This window comes from Tenebrio molitor, chromosome 2 (assembly GCF_963966145.1).
Source record: "Tenebrio molitor chromosome 2, icTenMoli1.1, whole genome shotgun sequence".
NCBI lineage: Eukaryota > Metazoa > Arthropoda > Insecta > Coleoptera > Tenebrionidae > Tenebrio > Tenebrio molitor.
The window spans coordinates 13955715-13981717 of NC_091047.1; the positions used below are offsets into that span (position 1 = coordinate 13955715).

Genomic DNA, 26003 nt, shown 5'->3' on the forward strand with positions numbered 1-26003 from the left:
GTTTATTTTTACTTAGTGGCGTATTTATAGAAGCCAATGAGATAAGTAGATAGAGTGTGGGTCTACCTACTTCCAGTGCAGCACACATGTGCTTAAAAAATATTTAATCATTTATTAGTTATCTCTATTCCGACGTATCGAAAGCACATATCGTAAAATCTTCCGCTGCGCGTTTGCTGGAGGCGCCTTATGCGGTGCCAAAATCAATATTTCCTGCACGAAGTTGTGTCGATGCAAGCACGCACGGTGTGCGCTCTTTTTGTTACATTTGACGTGGTTTTTTATGTTGAAAAGTGTTAAAGTTCAACTGGAAATTTTTGATTTTTATTTAAAATTATGGCAGACTTGTACACAAAAAGTTTGAGTAATCCCAAGTGCTCTATGACGTTTTATTCGGACTTTGGAGACGGAGAATCGGAGCCAACTCTTCTTGAACAAAGACAAGGTATATAATTAGCATTACTCCTAATACCCATTTTAGGTTATGTTTACAATTTAAACCATATTTGAACAAATTACGTTCTCGCCTCGGTTTTTCTCACATTATTATTAGGCCTATTTCGGAAAAAGCATGTGTTACACGACGTGGAAACTGAAATGTAATTAGTTTCCATTAAATAAATTGGGTTTTCGGGTGTGCCGGATGTCGGCATGTCCCATTCTACCTAATCTATCCTATAAAATGTTTTCACTTTTCTTTACATCGTCTAGATATTGTACATAATTTAAATATTAATCTACTCTCTGGCTATTGTTACATTAGTCATTAAACTATGATGTAATATGGTGTACTTTTTATTTATTACGCTTTCTTGGCCTAATTTATATACCTAACTATTTTGCATACGACGTACCTATTTCAAATTTTCTCTTTCAAAAAAAATCACAGTTTTGAGCAGCACTGATGTTCATCTAAATGTAAAATATTAAGATTTTAGGGTGTGTCGCCCCAGCTGATTTAGGGATGTTCTTAGAAATGGATAAGGAATTTTGTTTGCAAATCGTATTAATTATTTCAATTCTATTTTTGGAAAGTAACAGCAACTGCTCAGCACAGATATGTTATTTTGAGCATCATATTTTACACTGGACTGTAGCGTCTACACACTGAAATGTACGTTATCAAATTATTAATTTTTGTGTCGAATTGTTTCCATTTAAAATGATGCATATTTTACGATTACGACAAGAAATACAATCATACTAACATGACAATGGAAAACTGATACTCTGTGCTGAGAACATTCTTGATTTGTTTCTTAACAATGACAGTTCCAAAGCTATTATTTGCAGTCAGAGCACTCGGAGCAAACAAATGGAAGAAGCGAAGAAGTTCGGGGTCGTCACAAGAAAGAGTAAATGGTGTAATAAGTGCCCCCACTATGTATTCTTCTATTAAATTCAAATTTTTAGTGGTACTTTTGTAATTCAGGCACTGAAAAACATGTGTTATGTTCAGCCGAGACAAGCACTGATAAGATTGCTAATGTAGTAAATTCCCACTTACTTTATCACAATCTACTGTTACCTATATTATTCTTATAACGACCACATTATGAGTTTGTTTTGGGTTTTGATGTAAATACGAAAAAAAATAAATTTCAGTTTTATGATTTTTTTTAAACGCAACTAAACAGTGTATTTTCTACACAACAGACCTGATTCAAGTCTAAATCATTTGTGTGGCAGTTTATACCCAATTTGTTCATTTTTTGAAAGAGTAATATACGTAGAGGTATCATAGATGTCTGAACAACAAATTGAAAAAAAAACAATGAAACAAAATGAAAAAAAAATTAATAGAAGAATATGTAGATGTAGATCAAGAAAAAGAATTTCTTTCTATCAGAGAAGTGACCTGACACGGTCACATCATTTACCTAGTAAGCAAAGAAAATCTGTAAGTGAACATTGTTCGAGCCGCGTATAAAACTGGAATTTCTCTGGGACATTTTTCGAAAAAAAGTTTATATCATATAACTGCTTATTGCTAAACAAAGAAAATGTGATATTACCCCCATTGTTTTATTTAAAATGAAACAATTCAGATGTTTGCTTTATTTCAATTTTTTGTAGCGATGGAAATCTTAGTCAAATAATTAGTTTAATTAAACACGATTTTTAACATTCATCATAATTATGCTCACGATAAAAACGAATCTTACATTGCAATCAGCATAAATAATTAATGTATAATTGCCACTCGAAAATAAACTCTTTGTAAGGATCAGAACCAATATTGATCATAATCAAATTGCCAAATTTAATGACAAAATATTTACGTCGTTTACAACTTCGGAAAATATTTCTTATTATATGTAATTTTAGGCCCGTAAATTTAAAGTTAAATTATTTGATTGAAATTAAAAAAAAAAGTTCATAATGTAGGTACCTGTAAAGTTCGTAATTGAATTAAACAATATTTAAAAGACGGTTTTGCGAACATTACTACAGGGTAATTCTAAATGATTGTATTTAGTCCAAAAAACATCAAAGTGATGTGAATAAGTCAAGTGAGTACACACCGTTCACACACAGGAGTGGAATTGGGTGCAAAACAACTCAATATTTTTAGAATTGGTTGCAAAACAGCGCAACATTTTTGGATTCAATCGTTAATTAAAAAAAAAAATAAATAAAATCCTCATCACCGCACTTTTCACCTAAAAAATGACAGTGACAGCGACAAAAATTGACAGTTCACATGAAAGCGGCAAAAATTTCATAACATGGGCATGGCCTGCTTCGACTACAATCATTTAGAATAACCCTGTACCTACTAAAGGGTGTTTTTGTTAAATTTGGCGTCGAAGTTGGCGTTGGAGAGTCGATTGACAACGCACCGCTCGTGTAAAAGCGTAAAGGGCCCCACAGACTGCGTTTTTATTCAACGGTTTTGTTCGACGAACAAGTCTGTGCGAACAAATCTTGCAAAACAACTCAATATTTTTAGAATGTTAACTATTTTTTAAATTGGTTACAAAACAACTCAATATTTTTGGATTCAACCGTTATTAAAAAAAAAAAAAAAATCAACACCACACTTTTCACCTAAAAAATGACAGTGACAGCGACAAAAATTGACAGTTCACATGAAAGCGGCAAAAATTTCTTAACATGGGCATGGCCTGCTTCGACTACAATCATTTATAATAACCCTGTATAATAAATTCATAACTATTTCTCTATTCTGTGATCAACAGATTAAAAATTATTATTCAGCTAATAATAACTTATCGTGGTCGACAGCAGGATAGATATTGTGATGCTAATAAATAACACATAAGGTATATTTATATGGCTAAATAACAGGTTGAGTGGTATTAAGTAAACGAAGAAAATTAAACTTATAAAAACTAATCAACAACGTTTAAAGACATTGAATGACTAGTTTGAAGAGCATTGAAAATCGTGTACGTGTGCGTAAAATTGTGCATCAACTTCAAATTAAAAGTACGTGCAAAAAATAAGTAAAAGAGAGTAAAATACTTTGTACTATGGCGGCCAAAAAATTTTGGCCGTCACTTTCTTGACATTCAAGTAAAGTGTAAATAAACCTTTACGAATCGTAACCCCACTTTCGATTCTTGTCATTTTGACAATCAATTTAAACTGTTTGAAGCCCAGATGTTCCAAAAATCCGACATGAATGACCAAAATTAGAGCAATCGTACATAGATAACCTGAGGTAAACGTTCTGTGTAGTAGAAATGACAAAATAATTTTGAGTTTTGAAATTTACAACCCAAAAAATAACGTTCATAATCAAGACGGTAATCATGATGACAATAAAGTACGGATTACTTTTTTTTTTTTTTTGAATTGACAGACAATGACGGCCAAAATTTTTTGGCCGGCATAGTACCTATAGTTGTTTTTTTTATATTCAGTGTTTTTATGTGCCTATATACCAACAGATACTTTACAAACATAATAATTACTATATAAACAAAAGCTGATGTCGTAAGGTTTGTTTTTCGTTGCTAAACTTAACTACATATTTTAACATACCAGTTTCTGACCTTATTACTTTTCTTTTGAAGTAAAAATATATGAAATCTGCGCTGTCTTTTAAAAAGTAACAAAAAAGCTATTTTCAATAAATGTTGGCTTTATTGATTTAGCTTTAGTGCTTATTCACAATGGACATAACACACAAGAAATATATAAGAAATACCTAAGAATAATTTGTAAATTTGGGCAATTGGAAAATAATTTATGTGTCCTTATAACTCGAATATGCCTTTTTGTACACAACAATAATGTTCACTGAGGTCACATCTCATAAGTTACGTAAAAATTAATAGTATATCCACTGCATGTATCATGAATTTCTTATGCCTTATGTCAAGCTTACGTCCATTGTGAATAAGCACTTAGAATATAATAGTATATTATATTATACAGGTGTCCCAGAACTCGCGCGTCAGCCGTTAACTGCTAATTGTAATATTTAATCCGACAAGAATTCTACAACAAAAAACGCCAAAAGCATGTTAGTTTCGAAATGAAAACGATTTTAAGATAACCAATCACACACGCCTTCCCGAAGGTAACTCTACTAAATGTATGCGTTTCCGAGGAAATGACTTTAGATGTTGCTGCTAAAAAACTGTGATGAAATGTTTGGACAACTTTTATTAAATTCTGTCACTTTGACATTTAACAGAAAACGGAAACAACATTAAACGAAAAGTACATTTTTAAAGTAAATGTTCAAATTGTGGATTTTCTTCTGACCATACGTGAAGATTGTGACTATTAAAAGTCCCTTTGTGGCAAAAATAGGATTCATCCGTAAGTAACACATTTGCAAGAAAGCCTGTATTCTCTTCGTGTTCCTGGAGTTCCAATCGAGGTGCATAATCTTCCGATAATAGACGTTGAACTTTGGTGTAATGATTCGGGTGCATGTGGTTACCTTTTAAAATCTTATGAACAGTATTTTTTGATTGATTCAGGATGTCGGCTACATTTCTAATACTTCTCGTTCCATCTTCCGTAAATGATTGAAGTACGACTCCTTCCGTATCAGGAGTGCGAACCGTGCGGTCAACACCACCAACTCGTTTTCTATCGGGAAACAAAAAACCAATGGTTCTTGTTCTGTTCACTAAACCTAAAAATACGTCCGAACTAGGATGCCGACGATGTGGAAAGCGTTCACGATACAACCTTGGGGCCGCTTTAGAATTCCTGCCACTTTCCCCGTAGATTATCATTTCGGTGTATTCTTCGGGAGTGAATATTTCTTACTGTGTTGCCGTCCAAAAATCGACACTTTTCAACTGTAATAATTAATGTCACTTTGACGTTAGTATAAAACGTTTGCATAGTTGACCCGACAAATATTGACTTTTTAACATTAATTTTGTTACCTGGTAACAACAGTACACGGAATAATTCACCTGATACACTTTACTAATCATTCTTCTGTGATTGGCTATCTTAAAATTGCTGTAATTTAAAAACTAAATGGTTTAAGAAAAAAAAACTTGAAAATCCTATATCAGATGAAGAACAGAATTTGTGGTTTACGGCTGACGCGCGAGTTCTGGGACACCGATATAAACCACGGTGGAGAAGTTCATTATAGCCAGAGCGCCTTACATCCCTCGGCACGCCTCGGGATCTAATCTTGGCGCTCTGGCTATAATGAACTTCTCCACCGTGGTTTATATACAATTTTTTTCACTACTAGATACGTTAGAGCCGAGATTTTATAATCAGCCGAGTCTGTTATTTGCGTATCGGCCGTGTGGCGTTCAGTACATACTTTTCATGATACATACCATGAATATTTAATATTTGAGGATTCGTAAATTTTGCTTGTCTTTCATCACTAATACAATTTACGAGTGATCTGTGGCTTAATTGCGTAATATCATAACAACGGAATATTGTATATACCGTTAATAAATAACGGCCGTGGCTGATATGACACACATATCAATTGAGGAGAGTACTGTTATAGCAGGTTAACAGGATGGTATCATGAAAAAACCCTTTCTAATAATAATTATTAATTAAATTATTTTGTCCAACGGTTGCTATGAAAATTGAAAATCGTCTGTCTACGTTAACCAATGAAATCAACGAAAATCTTTCGTTGCTAACTTGCTAGTAACCAGTGGTTAATAATGAAAATTTATTAACCAGGAGAACAGAAATTCTACTTCTGGGGGTCTATTCTTCAATCTCGCATACGACATTTGTCACTTCTCGTTTCATTCGCATTTTAAACTGGCCCAATCATGCCAAAAAAAGTCCAATTTACACACGAACTCGTTAAATAAACTACTATTCACGTGGTATTCAAGATTGGACAATATTTGTAGTGTGCGACAACAACCGTTCGAGATATGTCGTATGCGACATGAACTGATCGAGATTGAAGAATACATACCCTGGGTTCAGTTCCAGAGTCAATAACGATGCCTTCTAAGATTAGTAGTGAAAAAAAGCACTTTTCCTTATATTGAAAGAAGTTAATTATTATGTTCTGTGTCAATGTTAAGGAATTTCCTCACGATATGACATGAGTACAATAATATACCTTTTTGAATTTCAACTACCTACCAATTTGTTCTCTAAATCCAGAATTTTTAAATTTTTAAAAAGAAATTGCGGTACTATTCCCGTTGCTGAAATTATAATTATAGTTTATTATTATAGTATACAGTGAGTTTTTTTTAAGACTGGCCATAGGGTTTTACATGCTAATTTTTCAACACCCTGTTAACTTTTGTTCCGATGAACCTATTTAAACCATTTTTGGAATAAAGTTGGAAGATTTTTTAAACTATCGGATAGATTACAATTCAATATCCCAAACTGTCGAAAAAGTTGTGAAAAAAATGAAAAAATATTCTCAGGGCGCCGAAATAATAGTACGGCGAGCGGCCGCCACAGTAGCGCCATTGTCGGCTCAACCAGCACCTGACGATCTCCACTTTTGGACGCTTTCGGCGCGCTAAAAAATATTTTTTTCACAACTTTTTCGACAGTTTTGGGATATTGAATTGTAATCTATCCGATAGTTTGAAAAATCTTCCAACTTTGTTCCAAAAATGGTTTGAATATTTTCATCAGAACAAAAGTTAACAGGGGGTTGAAAAATTAGCATGTAAAACCCTATGGCCAGTCTTAAAAAAAACTCACTGTATGTATTTATTTTCAAACGCTGAAAATAAATGACCTGACTTAACAGGTGTGGTTACTTTGCACTCGTAAATATTATTTTAAGGAAACATAATTTAAACAATACAAAGATAGATTTATTATGATAAACAAGTATTCTTTTTGCAAAGGGTAGGTATGGAATTAAGATGATTTATTCAAATGTGGGCGCACATAATACAAATCGTAAAATAATACTTTGATGATTCAACTTACAATAGGATGTACGGTTTTGAAAAATAGATTATTGTATAGGATTTTTTTAATGTGTCACCGGTGTTCTACGGTTCATGCGGTGAAGACAATTGCTATTAAAAATATAAATTGTTCGTTATTTTAACGAACAAATTTTCTTTTTTATTTTTTCTAGCATTGCAGAAGAACCACTCATCCATTGTGGTAGTAATTACACAATTATAGATATAACATATAGGAGGCTTATGATTGGGCAAGGTCGTTTTTCAAATTAATCAGCTAATGACTATTGCTTCGACATTACCGAAACCAATATGGTAGCTTCGTAGTTTACATACGCAGGTATAGGGATTTGTTTATGCACGTATTACTCATCTTAATTAATTATTTAAATAATGCGACATATTAATGGCAGATTATATGTATATTATACCGTGTTAAAAATAAATAATATGTATTTATCGATTAGCAAATAAACCGCTCGACAATTGAAATGGAACACTACAGATAACTAGTGTAAAAATGTTATAGGTACTCGTAACATAATCGTATTGAATGTGTGTTAGTGTTGTACACTTTGGAGGACCGAGGACATCTTCTGTTTAGGAAACTGACACTAAGTGCTTGTGCCAGTGAGTGAAACATCAAAAACACTTGTAGCTTCTTTTTGCATGGAGCAATATTGTTTTAAACGACTGTAAACCATTTTTCAATTTTATTAACACCAGGAGCACCGTTCAGTTTAATATGTTGAGTTTACGGTACTGTTTAAAAACTAACCAACATCAAGGGGAGAAGCATATCTTGTATTCATATAAAAAATCCATATGTTTTTAAATTATGGCTTATTGGTAATTTTCTAAAGGAAAAAGTAGCATGCAGAGTTACAGTCGATAAACCAATTATGTACATATAAAGAACCACGTAAGGCATCTGAACCCTAGGGGCCTGGAATGCACCTATGGCCTGTTTACATATTAAAGATCCACCACCTGTTTGCTTGTGTTAGTTAAACAATAAGTATCCTTATAATCCTGTATAGTAACTAAATAAACACAATACAAGTTGGCACAAGTGAAACGATAGTTTAATCTTGTCATTGGCCCATTTTCTTTAGAAAATTTTGAATTTAATATAATGTCTTGAAAATAAAGAAATGTGCTTGTTATGGTAATTATTTAATTTGATTTTCCTCACCAATGCCGAGTTTACCGATATGGTGTTACCATATGGGCAAGCCTTTGGTAATGACCTGACCTGAGGCCCACCATATGTACTTGGAATGATTTCCACACTTTGAAATTTTCGATTCACGTACATTTACGACCACTGTTCAGCGGTTACGTAACCAGAGAAAATTTAGATCTCCAACTCAAGATCTGGAACGTCCAAGAAGTGATCGCGTTTTTTAAATTGAACCTGAAATTCTGCAAGCCATGGAAGAAGAGAAAACTTGCTTTACGTGTAGGTGTTTCTACATGTATTGTCTATCGTACTCTATATGAAAAAACATTACATTCTTACCATGTCAAACGTATTCAGGCACTTTAGCTTGAAGATTCAGCTATCATCAGGATAGTTTTTTGTCAATGGTTCAGTTGGAACATAAATGAGGAACAAAACTTTTTAAGTCGGTTATTAACTACAGACGAAGCAGGTAATGGTGTGTTCAAGATCCATGACACTTCTATGGGCAAAAGTATTCGGAGGGAACTTTAATTTCTTCCCTAACCCAAATCAATGCCATAATAAGACCATAAAATCAGTGAAACAATTCGACAATATCCTGAAATGCTACTAAGAACGTAAACTTCAATGACAGAGCATTTGATATAAAGTGATTTTTTTTTTCCTTTTACTTCACCTTCTTTTGTTCACAACAGGAGTTTCATTAATAATTCTTCGTCTTTACATTATTAAACCACCGCAAGATTCAATGACAAATCACATCACATGTTATCATTTGTTTTTTTGCAATCGGTGTTGCACACACACGAAGGGTAGCGGTTTTTGTACCAAATATATTTTGAAATTTTCTCCTAAACAAAACTTTTTCCAAAAAACGACAAAATTACTGAAATTAGGAAATTCTACTATCAGTTAAATTATTTGGATTGATTTCCCTAACACCATAATGAGTAAATATAATTTTAATCCTTAGAGTCTACTATCTCTCTGTAAAAACGTTCTAACAATAAGCTTTGGTGCAAAATATGTGGTTTAAAATTTCTTATTCCAGCAAATAAGAAACGTAGATTAGGTACGATAAGATTTGTGACCGTCATAGGTATTGTGTGTTTTGAACGATTATTTGAACAAACAAACCTAATTTTGTTTGTCACAGTTGTGGTGATAATAAAATTGAAATTAGCATAAAACATTGATCACAAATTATACATACCCGGGATCATTACTATCCGTCCATCACCTACTACGTACATAGAAATTTTACAGAATTATGTTTTGGAGAGGATTTTGTCAGTGTGTCAAATTTCAAATATCAAAACGCATAATACCTAACAAAAGCGTGTAAATGTAATTGCAGTAACATTGTAAGATATAATTATAAAAATTGGTTGAATGTTCGTGCACACAAAGATGAAAGCTGCCAACCATACCAGGTGTTATGGAAGTCCACGTAATAAATATAACCACTAATAGGACTCGTTAAAATAAACATTTTTTTATCTATAATTTTTTTCCGCAAATTATTCCAAACAGAGTTAAAATTTTAATATAATTTGAACCCTAAAATTCATACCCGCTCATATGTTTACACATCCATTAATATTAATAACGAAGCACCAAAAAAGAATTACTCGATTAAAATATTCGAATGAAAAACAGTAAAAACTGTATAGTATTAGAAACACCAATCGTTCTCTCTTAAAAAAACTGTAAAGTTTTTACGGCACAAGAACATTTTCACTCATTTTCGTTTCAATTGATGATTATCCTATGAGCGAAGTGTCAAATTAGGGATTTGAAAAATGTAAAAAAAATATTCGACCAAAAAAAGATCAATATGTAAACATGTTTATTTTAAAGAGTTTTATTGGTGATTAAATTTATTAGGTGGACTTCCATAACACCCTATATAAAGCACAAATTGCTATATATGTACTTCGTCCAGCGCAGGATTGGGAGAGTTTAAATTGTATTAAATTAACCCAATACTACAAAATGCACTACAAAAGTGTTATTGCTTGAAGAGTATATTTCAAATTTTACGTGCGCTAGGTCTACGTAGAATTTAATGATTTTTATGTCAACCAATCTCTCGCTGGACAAACTATAGAAACATTTTTCTCCACGACCATGTAATAATTCTCCACGACCGGAAAGTATGAATCAAAAACAAACAAATCTGAACAATTTGTGTTTATTTCAATTAAAACTTGTCACAAAACAATTAGGACGTCGCACGTTGAGCATAATTATGGAATATTCATTCAGTTACTTGTTATGGAATGAAAATACATACGAAGCAAGTGTTTCAGAATAAATATTCAATCTCAAGAGTTAGAATTTTTACTTTCTATTATTAAAAATGATTTCGGAATTACTACATTCACTAACGGTCGTGGAGAAAATACAGTCTGTTACTTAGAATGAAAATTCGATCTACTTGTGGTTCCTTACGCTCGCTAACGCTCGCGCTCGGAATCTTCCACTCGTAGATCGAATTTTTCTTCTAACCTCGTTACAGAATAATAATTAATAATATACTATTCTTTTGGTCTAGTGGGCGAATAGTAACGAAATTCGGCCGTACATGGTCTAGTAAAGAACGATCAAATTAATTTGTAATCGAGTTATCCATGAATCCGAAATCGTATGTGGTTACTTAAACTCGACGCTCCAATAAACACGCCTAAGGCCCGTATTTATAGTCCAAACTTAAGTTAGACTCAATCTTGAGACAGACTTGAGTTCCGATTTGTGTTTTATAAACAATACTTGAGCATTGATGAGCACTCAAGTTTGACTCAAGCCCAAGTTAGGGGTTAGGCAGACTCAAGTCTTGCTTACATGAGTTTAGAGGTCCAAAATTGTCTTTGTATTGTCTGACAGTTGCTGTTTTCCTGTTTTTCGTTTCGTTTCAATTACGAGTATATGGGTAGGCACTAATGTTCAGATTTGAATTTCAGATGTAAGCATTAAATACTTATTTATCGCAGGATGGAAGATTGTTATGAGTTATGACTTTAAAGAAGAAGTTCCAAATACAACGTATTTTGTATAGAGGGTATTTCATGAGTGATAATGAACCTAACGGAATAAAAAATGCACCCCACAATATATTTTCAAAGAAAGCCGGACATTTTAATTTCAGTAGCCAGCTTTTTTCGGAAATGTAGTGTGGGTCTCATTTTTATTCCGTTAGGCTCATTATCACTCGTGAAATACTCTGTATTGTATATTGGTTCACAGTTTTTTCAATTGCTGGGCCGTGCGTACTGTAGTACTCTCTGGTTAGCTATTGTACTGGGTGTTAATCCTTTACTAAATACTATTTTTTCGTTCTACCGAAACTGTATCTGTTTTTTTATTTTTTATTGCCTCTTCCATATCGTGTATGAGAGAAGCCAACAGAATTTTCTCCTTTAAACTGTACGGGATTTTCATTTTTCAAAAGAATTCTAAACAAGCTGTCACAAGGTGTATGGTATAACCATGGCAACTCGACTCAAACGAAACTGGAGTAAGACTCAAGTCTAACTTTTACGAGTTTAGCCGAAATAATGACTATAATATGCATCTAGACTTGAGCAAAACTCAGGACTTGAGTACAACTTACCCAAGTTGGACTTGAGTTGCCGACTATAAATACCGGCCTTAGATGTCGACATATCAATCGCGAAAGACATACGGATTTCAATCCATGGATGACTCGATTACAAATTAATTTGATCGCTCGATACATATTATATGCATTTGTTTTGTCAGTTTTTATTCTTTGTATTTTGTTTAGTTGGCGTAAAACGAAGTCAACCGCAAATTGTCAAAAAATTTTATCGTAATTTTAGCTGCTGACGAAGTGAATTTGCTTTCTAGTTTATCAACTGGCGGAAACTTGATGATTCTTACATTATTGCAAATTTATAAGATGAAAATGTGAAGTTCACTTATTCTCCGAAATTGGAGATTTAATGAGTACACGAGGTAATCCTTCTCCAGACCGCAACAGCTCATTTTTACCAGGTACGAATAGCAGTGAGTAGGTGAAACGAATAATTTTTGCAGTACGACAACGTGCTAATTTACTTATTATCACAACCTTGAACAAACTGTTGATTTTTATAATAGTTTAGCAAACGCCGTCGACAATTTTTACAACATCGTATATAAAGCAACTGTTACCTAGTAGACGAGTTCAACGTTTACTGATAACTAGTGCTTTTCCTAGTTTATTTTCGTACTAAGAATTTATTGTTGGAAATTGACTACGTATTTTTGGCTTGTTGTACATGTGCCAGGCTGTCCGTGGTTTAGTTTTTATCGAATCTCCTGCATGTGAAGTCGGTATTCGAGCAAAATGTGTTCCCGTGGTGTCTATATTCCCAGCCCTAATGAGATAGGGATTGTCAATGCTCCCTCCTTTTTAAGAGTGAATTCTTTCGTAGACGAAGACACCCCAGCTTCTGGTATGTTTCAATTTTGGATTACACGAAATACCAAGCGCAATTCGATGCCAGTAGAATTCATAGGCGTACGCACAAAGTCACTAAATGATTTTTCACATTTTAATCCTATAAAGTTCTTTAGTTGTAGAGGGTACATACCTAATACATATTTCCAATACATGCACAATATCCCCAGGCATTTGTTAGATAACGCAATGAACGAGGTTTTTGCGTGTCAGAGTAAAATCTAGTAATCAACTTTCTTCAAATTTAACGCAAATGTAACCGAAAAATTTGATTTCATTAACTTTAATTTTAATTGAATACTAGGTGAGAGTACATCGCAAACAACACGTACAATTTATTGTAATTTTTATAAATAAACCAGCGAAATTAGTAACATTTACATTAGCACACTGTGGGGTGGTTTGGTCGAGTTTTATTTTTAAAATATTGATCAAACTATCACCACATCAGTGCATTTGAGGAAAAGAGAAATCCTATTAAGAAAACGTTTTTAAGACAACATCGGGAAATTAATTGAGGTAATTTTACACAATTTGCTTGAATCGAAATTACTGCATTTATAAGAAGTTTATGTAATCAACGTGTTTGAGTTTGACATCTCCCAGGTCTTACGAAGATCGTCTTTTTCTGTGCTTAAGGTGAAACATTTTTAAGTTCGAACCTTTATTGATTAAGTAATGAAACTTAATTTGTTTGGGCCCAGAACATCTTACTAAACCAAGATTGAGTCATAGCACAGAAGCATTGAGAAAATAGAACAATAATAAACTATCCGTATATCTACATTGATACTAAACTGAACAGACATTTATTTAAAAAAAAACTACTTCCATGGATTTTACAGTTAAGTATGCAAGAGCCTAATCCAAACTAAAACAGTTTTTAGCATCACTAAACATACTGGTGCCTCGAAAATGGCGCGCTTCCGATGCACTACGGTGTAGAAGAAATTACCATCATAAACGTGAGAAAAATGTTTAAAAAAATCTATTGGACTTATTTGCTGATTTGGCGGTCTTTGAAAGTGGCACTTAGCAGGTCAATTATTTCGAAATAAATGTATTAAATTGTAATGAAAACTACCTCTAATCGTATATATTATCACAAAGTACAAGATCACTCATTAGTCATTACCGATCCTGCATAATAGAGAATTTGCAATAATTGATTTTTTTGTCTGAAATTTTTTTTCCATATTTTTTTCATGTACATTTAAACATCCTCGATCAGGTAGTAAGTAGTGAGTGCGCCATTTTCGGGACAATGATCAATAATTGAAAAGTACCTACCTAATAAATATGCTTTCTAAAATTGTTTCTTCAGTTTCCGTAATTGGAGTTTAATAAAACCAACTACATGGATGTGTGGTTGTGCAATTTCTCAACACAAGACATTCTGGAAAGATCGTTGGTTTGCAGCCAAACCAAAATCGAAAGATATCTAACACGAATGTTTTTTTTACCAAAAATATTTTTTTCTGGAATTTTACTATTTATAACTTTGATTTATCATTGTTTGCGATCTTGTGACTCATCTAAAATTTGGACAAAATCTAGATCTAAATTTACCGTTAGTGGTACTTTTCCATTAAAAACACATTTTTCTTATTGCGAACAATTTTTTCAAGTTTCTTGCGTTACAAAACAAGTGTATAATTTCGAAATTTTGACAAGGTTAGGTCCTAAATTAAGACCTGTTTAGGCCATTTTCCGTTTAAATGAAGCAGTAATGGCATCAAATTTAACTGAGGCTATTCATTTGGAGACATTGTAAGCTGCTTTGGTGCCATAAAAAACAAATTGATAAAGTGAGTTGTAAAGAATATTGTAATGCGGGTATATTATTGCTTGGCGTGTTATTGACACGATAAGAGAGACAAGATTCTATTTTCATATTTAATGTTGCGATCACTTGTAGTCTTCTGGTGATCAGTGCTGGTGTTGCTGCAGTCCACAATTTGAGCTTGTTTAACACTATGTTTTTTAATTCACCAGCAAGCAGTGAAAGCCATTCAGAAAGCAAATCTAGTGACACCCCTGGTAATACCTACACAATTTTACACATTATTTGCAAGCATTCGGGGCACTTTTTCAGATTCCGCATTATCATCGGAAATTTTTGCATTGTAAATGAAAAATGTTATGTAATTATGTTATAAATTCAGAAATTTAATCAATAAAATAAAATGTTAATAAATACGTAATATGTACAATAATTTTTCAAGAAAATAGTTTTACGACGCCTACAATTTCGATTCGGTTCGTTTATCATTTAGTGTCTTTTTTGAAAGACAGGTACATTTGCGACGGTCAAAATAAAATGTTTTCTCCTTGTGTAAAATGATAAGGCTATTTTTAGAGCGCAAGGTTCAACGATAGGTTAAATTTATAACCAAGGAACAACAAAAAGTTTAATTTTAAATTATGTACTCCTGAAATCTTGGCAATGAAATACCAACGAGATGAGGGTGTAAACAATGAACAGGCAGTTCCTTCTTTCTGTGTCTCTCGTTTTTAAATATTTTTGGCAACAGAAACGCTCTATGACAGTGACCTAGCCCAATAATTTAAGCTATTTGCGGTTAGGTACTTTCCACTAGTTTATTTTAGTTGCAGTTGAATAACACTGGACAGCAGTTTTCAGTAATGATTTATTTTTGGTCTTTATTTTCAGGCAATGAAAGTCCATCATTTCTGGCGAATTCACAATTTAGTGGAATTCAACCCGAGCTTACCAATGAATTGTCAGCTCCATATGAAGTACCACAGTTTCCCATCGAACAAATTGAAAAGAAATTGGCCATTCAAAGACAGCTGAATGTAAAGTAAGTTGCTTTGTAAAATGAAGTAATATCTATTTCTACGAACTCTTCTATGCGGTCGAGGTAAAATAAAATAACTTTATAAAACGTTTTCATTCAGCAACAGTTCTTTAGGGATGAACTTTATTAATCAATATAAAAATGTAAATAAAAATTTTCCGTATTTTTTAGGGAAATGGTAATAAAAAGTTAATCATTCATTAATGGCTTAAAAAATATACACATTTCAAAAATAGTAGATTCGTAATTTTATACTTTTTTCAGTAGTCATCTAAGTAAGTTCATTCAAACATTTTCATTAAAATAAATCCTTCATTTTTCCCAAAAACATTTCACAAATAATAATTAATAAACTTCATAAATTTGATTTTTGAAATATAAATTTCCATTTCTCTATATCGAGATACATATGTAGATTTCGTTTGTTGCAGTTATGGTAAATTTAATGGGCCGTATCACGACACCCTTGTTAAATTTAATCATGACTTTAATTACCTTGGTGACGAATTCATCTCTTTCTGACAGGTTATAATTGCATAAATCTATATCGTTTTATGTTTACTTTAATCACGACTCTAGTTAACGCCAACTTTAATAACGGTGTCGTGATACGGCCCAATGTTTTTAAAACATTCTAAGCCGTACCTATCATATTATATCACTTTATACAGGTGTCTCAAAATTCGCGAATTCCGAATTCAGAGTGTTGATCACTTCAGTGTCCAAATATGGAAATTAAAAAAGTGTTTTCTTCAAATACAGGCTGAAAAGTTCAGTGTTTATTGTTATTCATGGTGTAGAACTGTAGATGATTGTGGAAAATAATAACGTAAAACAATTTTTTGAAGAATAGTTTTACTTTGGAGTAAAAAATCTTAAATTTTTGTAATTTTTCTTAAAAATGGAACGGCAACTTAGCTAGAATAGTACAGGGTGAGCAACAATAACTGTTACAGTTGGCAAAAAAAAAATTTACATAAAATTTTCAAGACTGTGAATTGTACCTATTTCGGTTTGTTTTATTGACAATATTGACACCTGGTATACATTTCAAATTTAAACATCTTGGTGTTTGTAATCTTTTATTAATAAAATGGTTTTCTCGTTGGAACATGACATAAAAGTCACCAAAAATCACCAGAATTTATTGCCAACTCAATCAGTACTTGTTGCTCACACGGTATTTTGTTACTGTGGATATGCAGGGCGCTATGAATTGAACAAAATTAAAGTGCATATATCTTCTTCAGGAAGAGCGAATTTTTTTTCTAAGTGTTTACGAGCTGCACTGGGTCCTTCCCTACCACGCTCTGAATTCGGAATTCGCCAATTTTGAAACACCTGTATATACAGGGTGAAATCGAAATACCGACATCAAAATGTTGAAACCCAAAGATCTTCAAACCATTTGTGAAAATCACGTGGATTTAGTTTTGCGCATTTGTATTTAAATTTCACCCGGTATGGTATGCTGGTGTTTTGCTTAGATCGACATTTATAATGCTTGCTTTATCTCATGAGGTAAAAATATTAGGTAACAAGTTGTTAAAACATCCATTTTCAGTCTAATTAAAATTGTGAAAATAATTGTTAATTAACTAACTAATAGCGCCTCCGTGTAGTTACCAACGCCTTCACTGTATTGCCAACTGTCTACAAAGATATATTTTCTTGATGATTTATAGTATGTTATGTACATATTTCAAAAGCAAACTCGTACATCATTCTAAAGTAAGGCTGAATTAACTTTGTAATCCATAATATGTCAAAGCGATATTTCTGCTATGACATTTTAATGTAAAAAAATAAGTCATCACAGATAACGTTATTCACAATCTGATTATCAGACGCGTACATTTTTTCATTATTTTCATTTGAGGTAACTTTGAAAAATGTCGTATAAGCCATAAACAAAATAAATCAGTGTAGACGTCTCTAGTGTGATGTTATTCGTTGGTTCGTTCTTTATATTTTCCTTATTACACTTATGTCCTAGCTCTCATTGAAAAAAAAATATATTTTTCTACTTTGATATCATAAGTGAGTCTTTGTGAAACTGAAAGTAGTGTCACAAAGAAACTTTTTGTGAAACTGTTTTTGTTTTTTTTTTAACAGGTATTACGTTGGTATTGCTGTAATAGCACGCTGGCCGCCGTCCGGCATCTCTACGAGCTCCTGTTCATAATTAAAACATCTGAAATTTGACATAAATTTCATAGAAATGCCACGATAACTTATGCCACACAAAAGTCCCTAGATTGTTTCATAATTAGATTTTTGAGTGTTTATCAAATTAATGCGACCAAAGTAGAAAAAATAGTATATTACACAAGTTTTATAAGACGCAGTATGACACTCGTTCTGTTGAAGCACTCTTCACTGCGTTCGTCATGCCCCAACCAACTCGTGTCACAATCAAGCGTCTCATAAAACTCGTATAATAATATACTGTTTTGCTTTTTTCTTTTGTATTTGCTGTCACATGGTCTCCATTATTAAATCAAATGACATTATATTTGTATCTTATATTTCTGTTGTTCAGTCTTTATTGATTGCTTTTCGTGTACTATATAGCTCTTGACTTTTTTTTTCTGCCGTTCTACAGATTTCCTATTATTTTTTTAAATAATAAAATGTACCAAATACATATGTATTAGAATTTTTTAAAGTATTAATCATTTAATTATTAATTTATTAATAAAATTAAGTATTAATTTATTACTTTCGTTATACTTTAAACGAAGCTTCCAATCGATACTGGAAAATTTTAATAGCAATTAAAGTGTATTGATGAATTTTAGTTTAACTTTGTACTAATTTGTGTACTTTGTTGTGGTGTAACTGGTACACGTTAATAGTGACTCTTGGAAAATGCATGTTTTTCCCTAATTATATTTGCCATAAAAGCGACATGAAATGTTTATTTTGAACTGTTTACATTGTCATAAATTTTTCCCAATACCCTTCATTAGAAAATTAAAATCATTATACTGCCGCTCTAAAGTACTCATTCATTACTGCGGAAATAATTATTATCCTGCCGTATTTGTAAGGAAAGGTAGGAGTGAAAATGAAATACCGAACTTTGGAAGCTGTAATATTTAAAGAATGTATTGATTTGACTTAGAACATACCTTTATTTCTCTTTTACTCATAATAAATATTGTTGCCCTTGTGCGCCGTCAGAAACTGTTAAATGATATTAGTCTACAACCAAGAATGTAACTTAGTTAATGAAATTCTTAAGATGATTTTTGCCATTTGACGAAAAAATAAGATGATTTCACGAGCTTTAATCATTGTTTCACTGTGGTGTTAATTTGTATTAAAAAATGGCCAAAACTTAACACTTATCGTTCGTTGATTGGATCGTACTGCTAATATTGCTGCCTTTTACAGGAGGTCAAATCCAATGAACGTAAGAGGGCGAGGGTTGGTTTATATTGGCTTGATGTGTGCTACTTGTCACACTTTAGATTAGTTTGTTATGTCCGGTCTAGAGGTGTGGTTGTTCCAACCGCCCATAATCGCGATCAACAGAAACGACTCATATTCCAATTAACAATAGTCGATAATAGTCGTACCCAAATGTTTGGACCTGCTTCCGAATGGCGCAGATTCCAGCCTTATTATCGGTAGTAGTCGACCCTCACCAGTCGAACGATTTAAATTTTGTGGCTTGATTAAAGTAATATATTGCAGGGTTTTGGGTGATAGACGTAGTCATTACGAACCATCAGTAACCGGAGAGGAACAGGACCACGCAGCTTTGGACGATCATGAACTGTACGTGCCGCATTTTCAAAGGGTTTCAATTTCGGGAGAAGACACGAGCGGGGTAAGTCGATTTGAAATCGCTTTAATCGTGCAAGAAGCCTTTCTGGTGCGCATTAACTTCGGAAACCTTAGAGTGTTCCACGCGTCGAGTAATTCATAATGCACCATTGTTGGAAAATTGGCAAAATTGTTGATGCTGTTGTTACATTATGTTGGTTGCAGTGCTTTCTAGGAGCTCAGAACAAGGTGAAATTGTTGTTTTAAGCATGCGGTACAACTTTCCCGATTGTTCTTTCCTGTGCACGAATATTTCAAATAAACCTTGAAAAATATTTGTTCAGCGCTTAATTACAATTTGTCGTTTTAAAAGGTGCCACTGGAAGATTTGGAACGAGCATCTCGACTTATCGTTCAGGCCTTGCAAATTAGGAAGCGCTACATGAAAATCTCTCACCAAAGCTTTTCTGCGACCGCTGCACGATTTCTGGATCCTAACAAAAAACAACCGCATCACGACGAGAAACAAACGATCGAAGGTAATTCGCCGAAATGCACTCAGAATCGATTAATTTAAACGTAAAGTTGATTCGTTATGATTATTTTGTAAGTGTGTTTGGTTTTCATGGTATCTCGTGAGAGTTAAATTTTTATGTCTTAATCTCCCTAAACGGAACTCTGATTTTATTACCCCGATAAAACGTGAGTTTCGGTTCTGCATGTATAAAACATTGAGAGTTTGCATGTGCTGTAGCCGAAAGCGCTTCTTCTTCGACCCCCACAACGTCGAGATCTTCAGCTGATTTGTGTATGACAGAATCGATGAGCGACGCTGTACTCGAAAGTATTTTAAAAGATGAGGTGCAGCAAGGTAAACTCAATTTTGTAAACAAGTGATAACACATTTTACAGTATGCACCACCCTACAGAACAGGTATCTTTTAACTCGCGACAACCATTTTTTATGTCGTAGACGATCCACCACCGCGTTATCAAAATTTGACAAATTATGACAAGTCCCGATTGATAATGAGATCATTAAGTGTAAAATCTCGTGGCTGCTTTTATATTTAGTGTGCTCATTGTCAATCCAATCGTTAAGTATTAAAACATATTAAAAGGCGATTAACAAAATTGATTAAGTACTACATTTGCTCCATGTTTTTTTTAATTGTTATTTTTGAATGTCGTTTGTGTTTATACAGACCTTGTTTAAGAGTCAGTAATTCACTTTCCCCACCTAATACGAATTTTTTATGATCATATTAGGTAGGTAGAGTAATTTTTACTAGTTTAAAGTGGCATTATTGGAATGAGTTTTGGGCAGTTTTTTAATTTTTCAAAATATGTAACATATTATACGAGTTGCACAAGAGAGTCTATTGTCGAACGAGTTCGACAACATATCTTGTAAAACGAGTGTAACATGCTATTTTTTCTATTTCGCTTAATTAATTTGATTTTTATTTTTTTATTAAAAATATAAAATAATTATCTAGTGACTTTTATTTTAATGGTATTGGGTTGGTATTCATGAAGCAATGACATTTCATTGAAAATTAAATTTAAAATTGTCTCCCAAATTTTGTTACAATAATAATCTACCCCCTTTTATTTTGATCCTACAACATGGATTCAGATTCATTTTTGACATCACATTTGATATTAACATATTGGGTGAATCAAAATGGTTGTGGATAAATATGACAAATATTTCAGTTAATTTATAAGACGAAAAAAGTCGCATTTATGTGAGCTTCGGCTTCCACTAAATGATATTTAATCTGATTTCACAGGATCAGAGAAAAACTATTTTATTTTTCAGATATTTATTGAAATGACCCACTTGCAATGAATAGAATGTGATTTCTTTGAATGAACAATACGATATCGTATGCATATAATTTATTTACAATTACATTCAATTAAATAGTCACAGAATGTTGTATTTAATCTTAAACAAGGGATAATTGCTTCTATGTACTTTAATGACTGCTACACCATTAATCTGACCTAACCAACAATTTAATAGAGGGTCGTCCTACCGAGTAATTTTTATATTCTTGTAAACAGAGCACGGCATTCATCCACCAAGCCACCACCCATGGGAGCCTCGTAATATTCCGGACACTAGCCACGTATTCAAGACCAGAAATGGTGTCTACGAAGTGTACCTCAACGAAGAGGACCTCGCAAATGAAAAGACGTGTGACTATCCGTATCCTGATGTTCCCACGTTTGCTGCAGACATGCAGACGATGTGTAACATGATAGCGGACGGGCCCTTGTAAGTGAATTTTTCTTATACTGAATGACAGTAAGTTGTGACGGTTGTGAAATTTTTAGAAAATCATTTTGTTATCGTCGTTTGAGTTACTTGTCCTCGAAATATCAACTGCACGTCTTGTTGAACGAATTAAGAGAATTGGCGTCGCAGAAAGCGGTTCCCCACAGGGACTTCTACAACATCCGTAAGGTGGATACGCATATTCACGCGGCTTCTTGCATGAATCAAAAGCACCTGTTGCGATTCATCAAAAAGACGTTGAAAAATCATGCAGATGAGATCGTCACGGTCACTAATGGTAAACCGATGACGCTAAAGGAGGTTTTTCAGGTATGGGTCATGGTAATCGATTTCACGTTGGGAAATAAATTTTATCGTAAACATATTTTCAGTCGATGAATCTAACAACCTACGATTTAACGGTTGACATGTTGGACGTGCACGCCGATAGAAACACTTTCCACAGATTCGATAAGTTCAATGCAAAATATAATCCGATCGGTGAAAGCAGGCTCAGAGAGGTGTTTTTGAAATCAGACAATTACTTAAACGGAAAATATTACGCCAGGATAATAAAAGAAGTCGCTAGTGATTTGGAGGAGTCTAAGTACCAAAATGCCGAGCTTAGGCTTAGCATTTACGGTAAAAGCAGGGATGAATGGGATAAACTAGCGAAATGGGCCATGGAGTCTAATGTTTATTCCGATAACGTTCGTTGGCTTATTCAGATACCGAGACTGTTGTAAGTATTGTTATAGTAGTAACTTTTAGGGAGTAGACTGATCGTAATTACCCCAAGCTTACATGAATTCTTACGATTGGTTTTGAAGCGAGTCATACCGAAAAATAACAAGATGTAATGACTTTACTATAAATTGATTCCAGTTCATTACAATATTTTAACATGAGGCTCTTCTAAATGTTGAAGTTTTGTGTCATTTTAACATTTTTTCCAGCGACATTTTCAAGCTGAACAAACTGCTACAAAACTTCCAGCAAGTAATTGACAACATATTCCTGCCATTACTCGAAGTAACAGCGAGACCCAGTTCCCATCCGGAGTTGCATCGTTTTCTAGAATACGTCATAGGTTTCGATTCAGTCGACGACGAAAGCAAGCCCGAGAAGAATCCTTTGTTCGATAAAGATATGCCAAAACCTGAAAACTGGTGTGACATAGAGAATCCAAACTATGCTTTTTACCAGTACTACATGTACGCGAATCTGACAGTACTGAATCATTTTAGAGCGGAAAAAGGCTTACCAACGTTTGTGCTGAGACCACATTGTGGCGAAGCAGGTCCCGTGCAGCATTTGGTCTGCGGATACATGTTGTCAGAGAATATTTCTCACGGATTGTTGCTGAGAAAGGTTCCGGTTTTGCAATATTTGTATTATCTGGCCCAAATAGGAATCGCGATGAGTCCCCTGTCGAATAACAGTCTCTTTTTGAATTATCATAGAAATCCTTTGCCGGAGTACCTATCGAGGGGGCTAGTAGTGTCGCTTTCGACTGACGATCCGTTGCAATTTCACTTTACGAAAGAACCTTTAATGGAAGAGTACAGCATTGCCGCTCAAGTATGGAAATTGTCCAGTTGTGATATGTGCGAATTGGCGAGGAACAGCGTTTTGATGTCTGGATTTCCACACAAGAGTAAGCAGTCCTGGTTAGGTCCAAATTATACTAAAGAGGGTGTAGCTGGTAACGACATCGCTCGTACAAATGTGCCAGATATTAGAGTCGCGTTTAGATACGAAACTCTTATTGACGAATTGTCCAATATATTCAAAGCTCATCCGGAACAGGAACAGCAGACTGGTCAAGAAAAGAAGTAACTCGAGTCCGGTTATGTTATGTACGCGTTAAAAATTCTTAAAAATTAATTGAACGGTTTTTATATGATTGATGTAGTGTTCTGGTTAAGTTTTTGAATTTTATAAATTATTTTTTTATATGTAAGCATCTATTATTTAAGCGTAGATATATATTTTATAACGTTACTTCATGTATGTAGTAAATACAATAAAATTTCAAGTTGTGATGAAGATACGCCTTATGATGTGAATTGAAACAGAATTTATATAATTATATTTTTTTATAAACTCTTTTTCATTTAATTTTGACAATGTTTACGACGTTTTGTCATCTTTATTTTTTACATTTCTAGGATAATTTAAATATTCGAGATGAGATTGTGTTAGTTATATTATTTTTTCTTGTTTCCACCTGAATCTTTTATTGTAGATAATTTAAATCTTTCGTGATAGAGTTTAGTTTTAACCACAATATTGAAATTTGTTTCTACATAGGTGCAATTAAAGGATTTAGTGAAATTTGAAAGCAAATTTCTGCGATTAAAGAAAAATGTAATTAGCACGATAGTGAACACCAACCAAATCTTTTTCGTAGATTACCACAACTTTCTATAGTGTTAATAATTTGCTTTCAAAGTTTTACTAGATCCGAAAATATCACTTATTTTGAAAAAAGATAATAAAATGAAGTTGTTAAAACTGATGAGGATAATTATATGGTTGAATATTGACATATTTTTAATTATAAACATGTTTAATTAGGCAGTTATTTTACGAATTTTCATGTATGCAGACCTCAATAACTAACATTAAATACTTAGCGCTAAATAAAAAAAATCAATATTTATAAAGTAATAACCAATAAAGCCAAATTATTGCAATCTTAATAATAAAATTATGAAGTTATAAATGACCAACATTATATTAGAATTTTGTGCCCTATTGTTAAATGTTTAGCGATTCATAAAACTGTATTCTAAACCCGTAATAAAGGTCTAAGAAATGAAACTTGTATTTTATTTCACAAAACATCATAAAATATTCCAGTTGGGGTTGTGTTCGTAAAAAATTGTAGGTACAGACGGAATCCTTCTACAGGAAGTTTCAAAACTTTTTGTACTCATAGCCTTGAAAGCAACGCTTCCAACATTCAACGCTCGCTCCGAAACGAGTGCTTCCCGGTCGACTCGAATGTAAAAATTGCAAAAAACACTGGCCCTTTGAGGCATTCAAAAAAAAATCTGTCTTGATAATAATAAAATTTAGGTCATAAAATACAACTTCCCTGGGTTTCCCTCCATTAAAAAAGTACGGTAAGATTTATAATCGTTGAAAATTGTTCCTACAAAATTCACAAATTATTGCAAAAATTGAAATATCAAGTGAAGCAATTGTTTCCAACAACCAAAGATCACTGCCTACTTGGTTTTATGTTCGTTTATGTTTAATGTATTAAAACAAAAAAATTTAATTTAATTTTCGTACAAAAAATATTGTACGAACCACTTGCGTGAAGACATCTTCCGTTCATTCGCGCTTTAATTAAAGGCACTCGCTCCTTCGTCGCTCGTGCTTTAAAAAATGCGCTCATGCGGGAACATCGTCTTCCCGCACTTGGTTCGTAAATAACTATTACGGAACATGATAAATACACATATACATACGTGCATTATTCATATTATTTTAAGATGGGCATACAGGGTGTAGGTATATCTCACGAATGATAATAATAAGCCCGACGGAATTAAAAAAGCAACCCTCAATACACTTGGAACGTAAAGCTGGATATGGACACGGTAAAGATTCAGCTTTACGTTCCAAATGTATTGTGGGTTGCATTTTTAATTCCGTCGGGCTCATCACTCGTGAAATAGCCTGTGTAGACATAACTGACACGATCTATCAAAAACAATCTGTTTTCGTTCTTTTACCAGACTTTCAAAATAATCGTTTCATTATTACTTTTTTCACTTACATTTGGCAACATCGATTTACCTTGCAATGTGCAATGTCAAAATTTAATAAAGTTATAAAAGTGTCATTGTCAAATTCTGAAGGCAGTTATTGTATACTTAACTTATAAAAATGTATTCATTTCAAGAGTACAGTACACCGGCCTTAGAAGAACCAATTCTTGACGAAATTTCAACATCCCGATTGTTCTTCGCGTGAAAATTCAATATGTTTTATTTTACATTTCTCCAATTGTAATTGACAAACCATTGCAACGTTCATCTTACACCCGTTTCGAAAATAACTATTCTGTCATAAATGC

The 26003-nt window shown here is 33.3% G+C and overlaps 1 protein-coding gene across 6 annotated transcripts; it reads left to right on the top strand.

The window, feature by feature from the left end:
• Window positions 1–44: 44 nt before the first annotated feature.
• AMPdeam (AMP deaminase) lies at window positions 45–24736 on the top strand. 6 transcript variants are annotated; one of them, XM_069038422.1, is made up of 9 exons: window positions 45–445; window positions 15702–15852; window positions 19552–19687; window positions 19997–20162; window positions 20378–20494; window positions 21697–21910; window positions 21970–22240; window positions 22303–22652; window positions 22867–24736. In XM_069038422.1, the coding sequence occupies exons 1-9, from the start codon at window positions 337–339 to the stop codon at window positions 23747–23749; spliced, it is 2397 nt and encodes a 798-aa protein (XP_068894523.1). In that variant the 5' UTR covers window positions 45–336; the 3' UTR covers window positions 23750–24736. The 6 variants fall into 6 exon arrangements, with proteins under 6 accessions (XP_068894523.1, XP_068894528.1, XP_068894527.1 ...); XM_069038426.1 differs by lacking the exon at window positions 45–445 and adding an exon at window positions 12430–12579; XM_069038423.1 differs by lacking the exon at window positions 45–445 and adding an exon at window positions 12753–13022.
• The last annotated feature ends 1267 nt before the right edge of the window (window positions 24737–26003 follow it).

What these genes read in the sequence shown, in the direction of transcription:
- AMPdeam (XM_069038422.1), top strand. Translation starts at nt 337, where the DNA reads ATGGCAGACTTGTACACAAAAAGTTTGAGTAATCCCAAGTGCTCTATG. An exon ending in CGGGAGAAGACACGAGCGGG is followed by an intron (nt 19,688 to 19,996) that starts GTAAGTCGATTT and finishes TCGTTTTAAAAG; the next exon opens with GTGCCACTGGAAGATTTGGA. An exon ending in CGCTAAAGGAGGTTTTTCAG is followed by an intron (nt 22,241 to 22,302) that starts GTATGGGTCATG and finishes ACATATTTTCAG; the next exon opens with TCGATGAATCTAACAACCTA.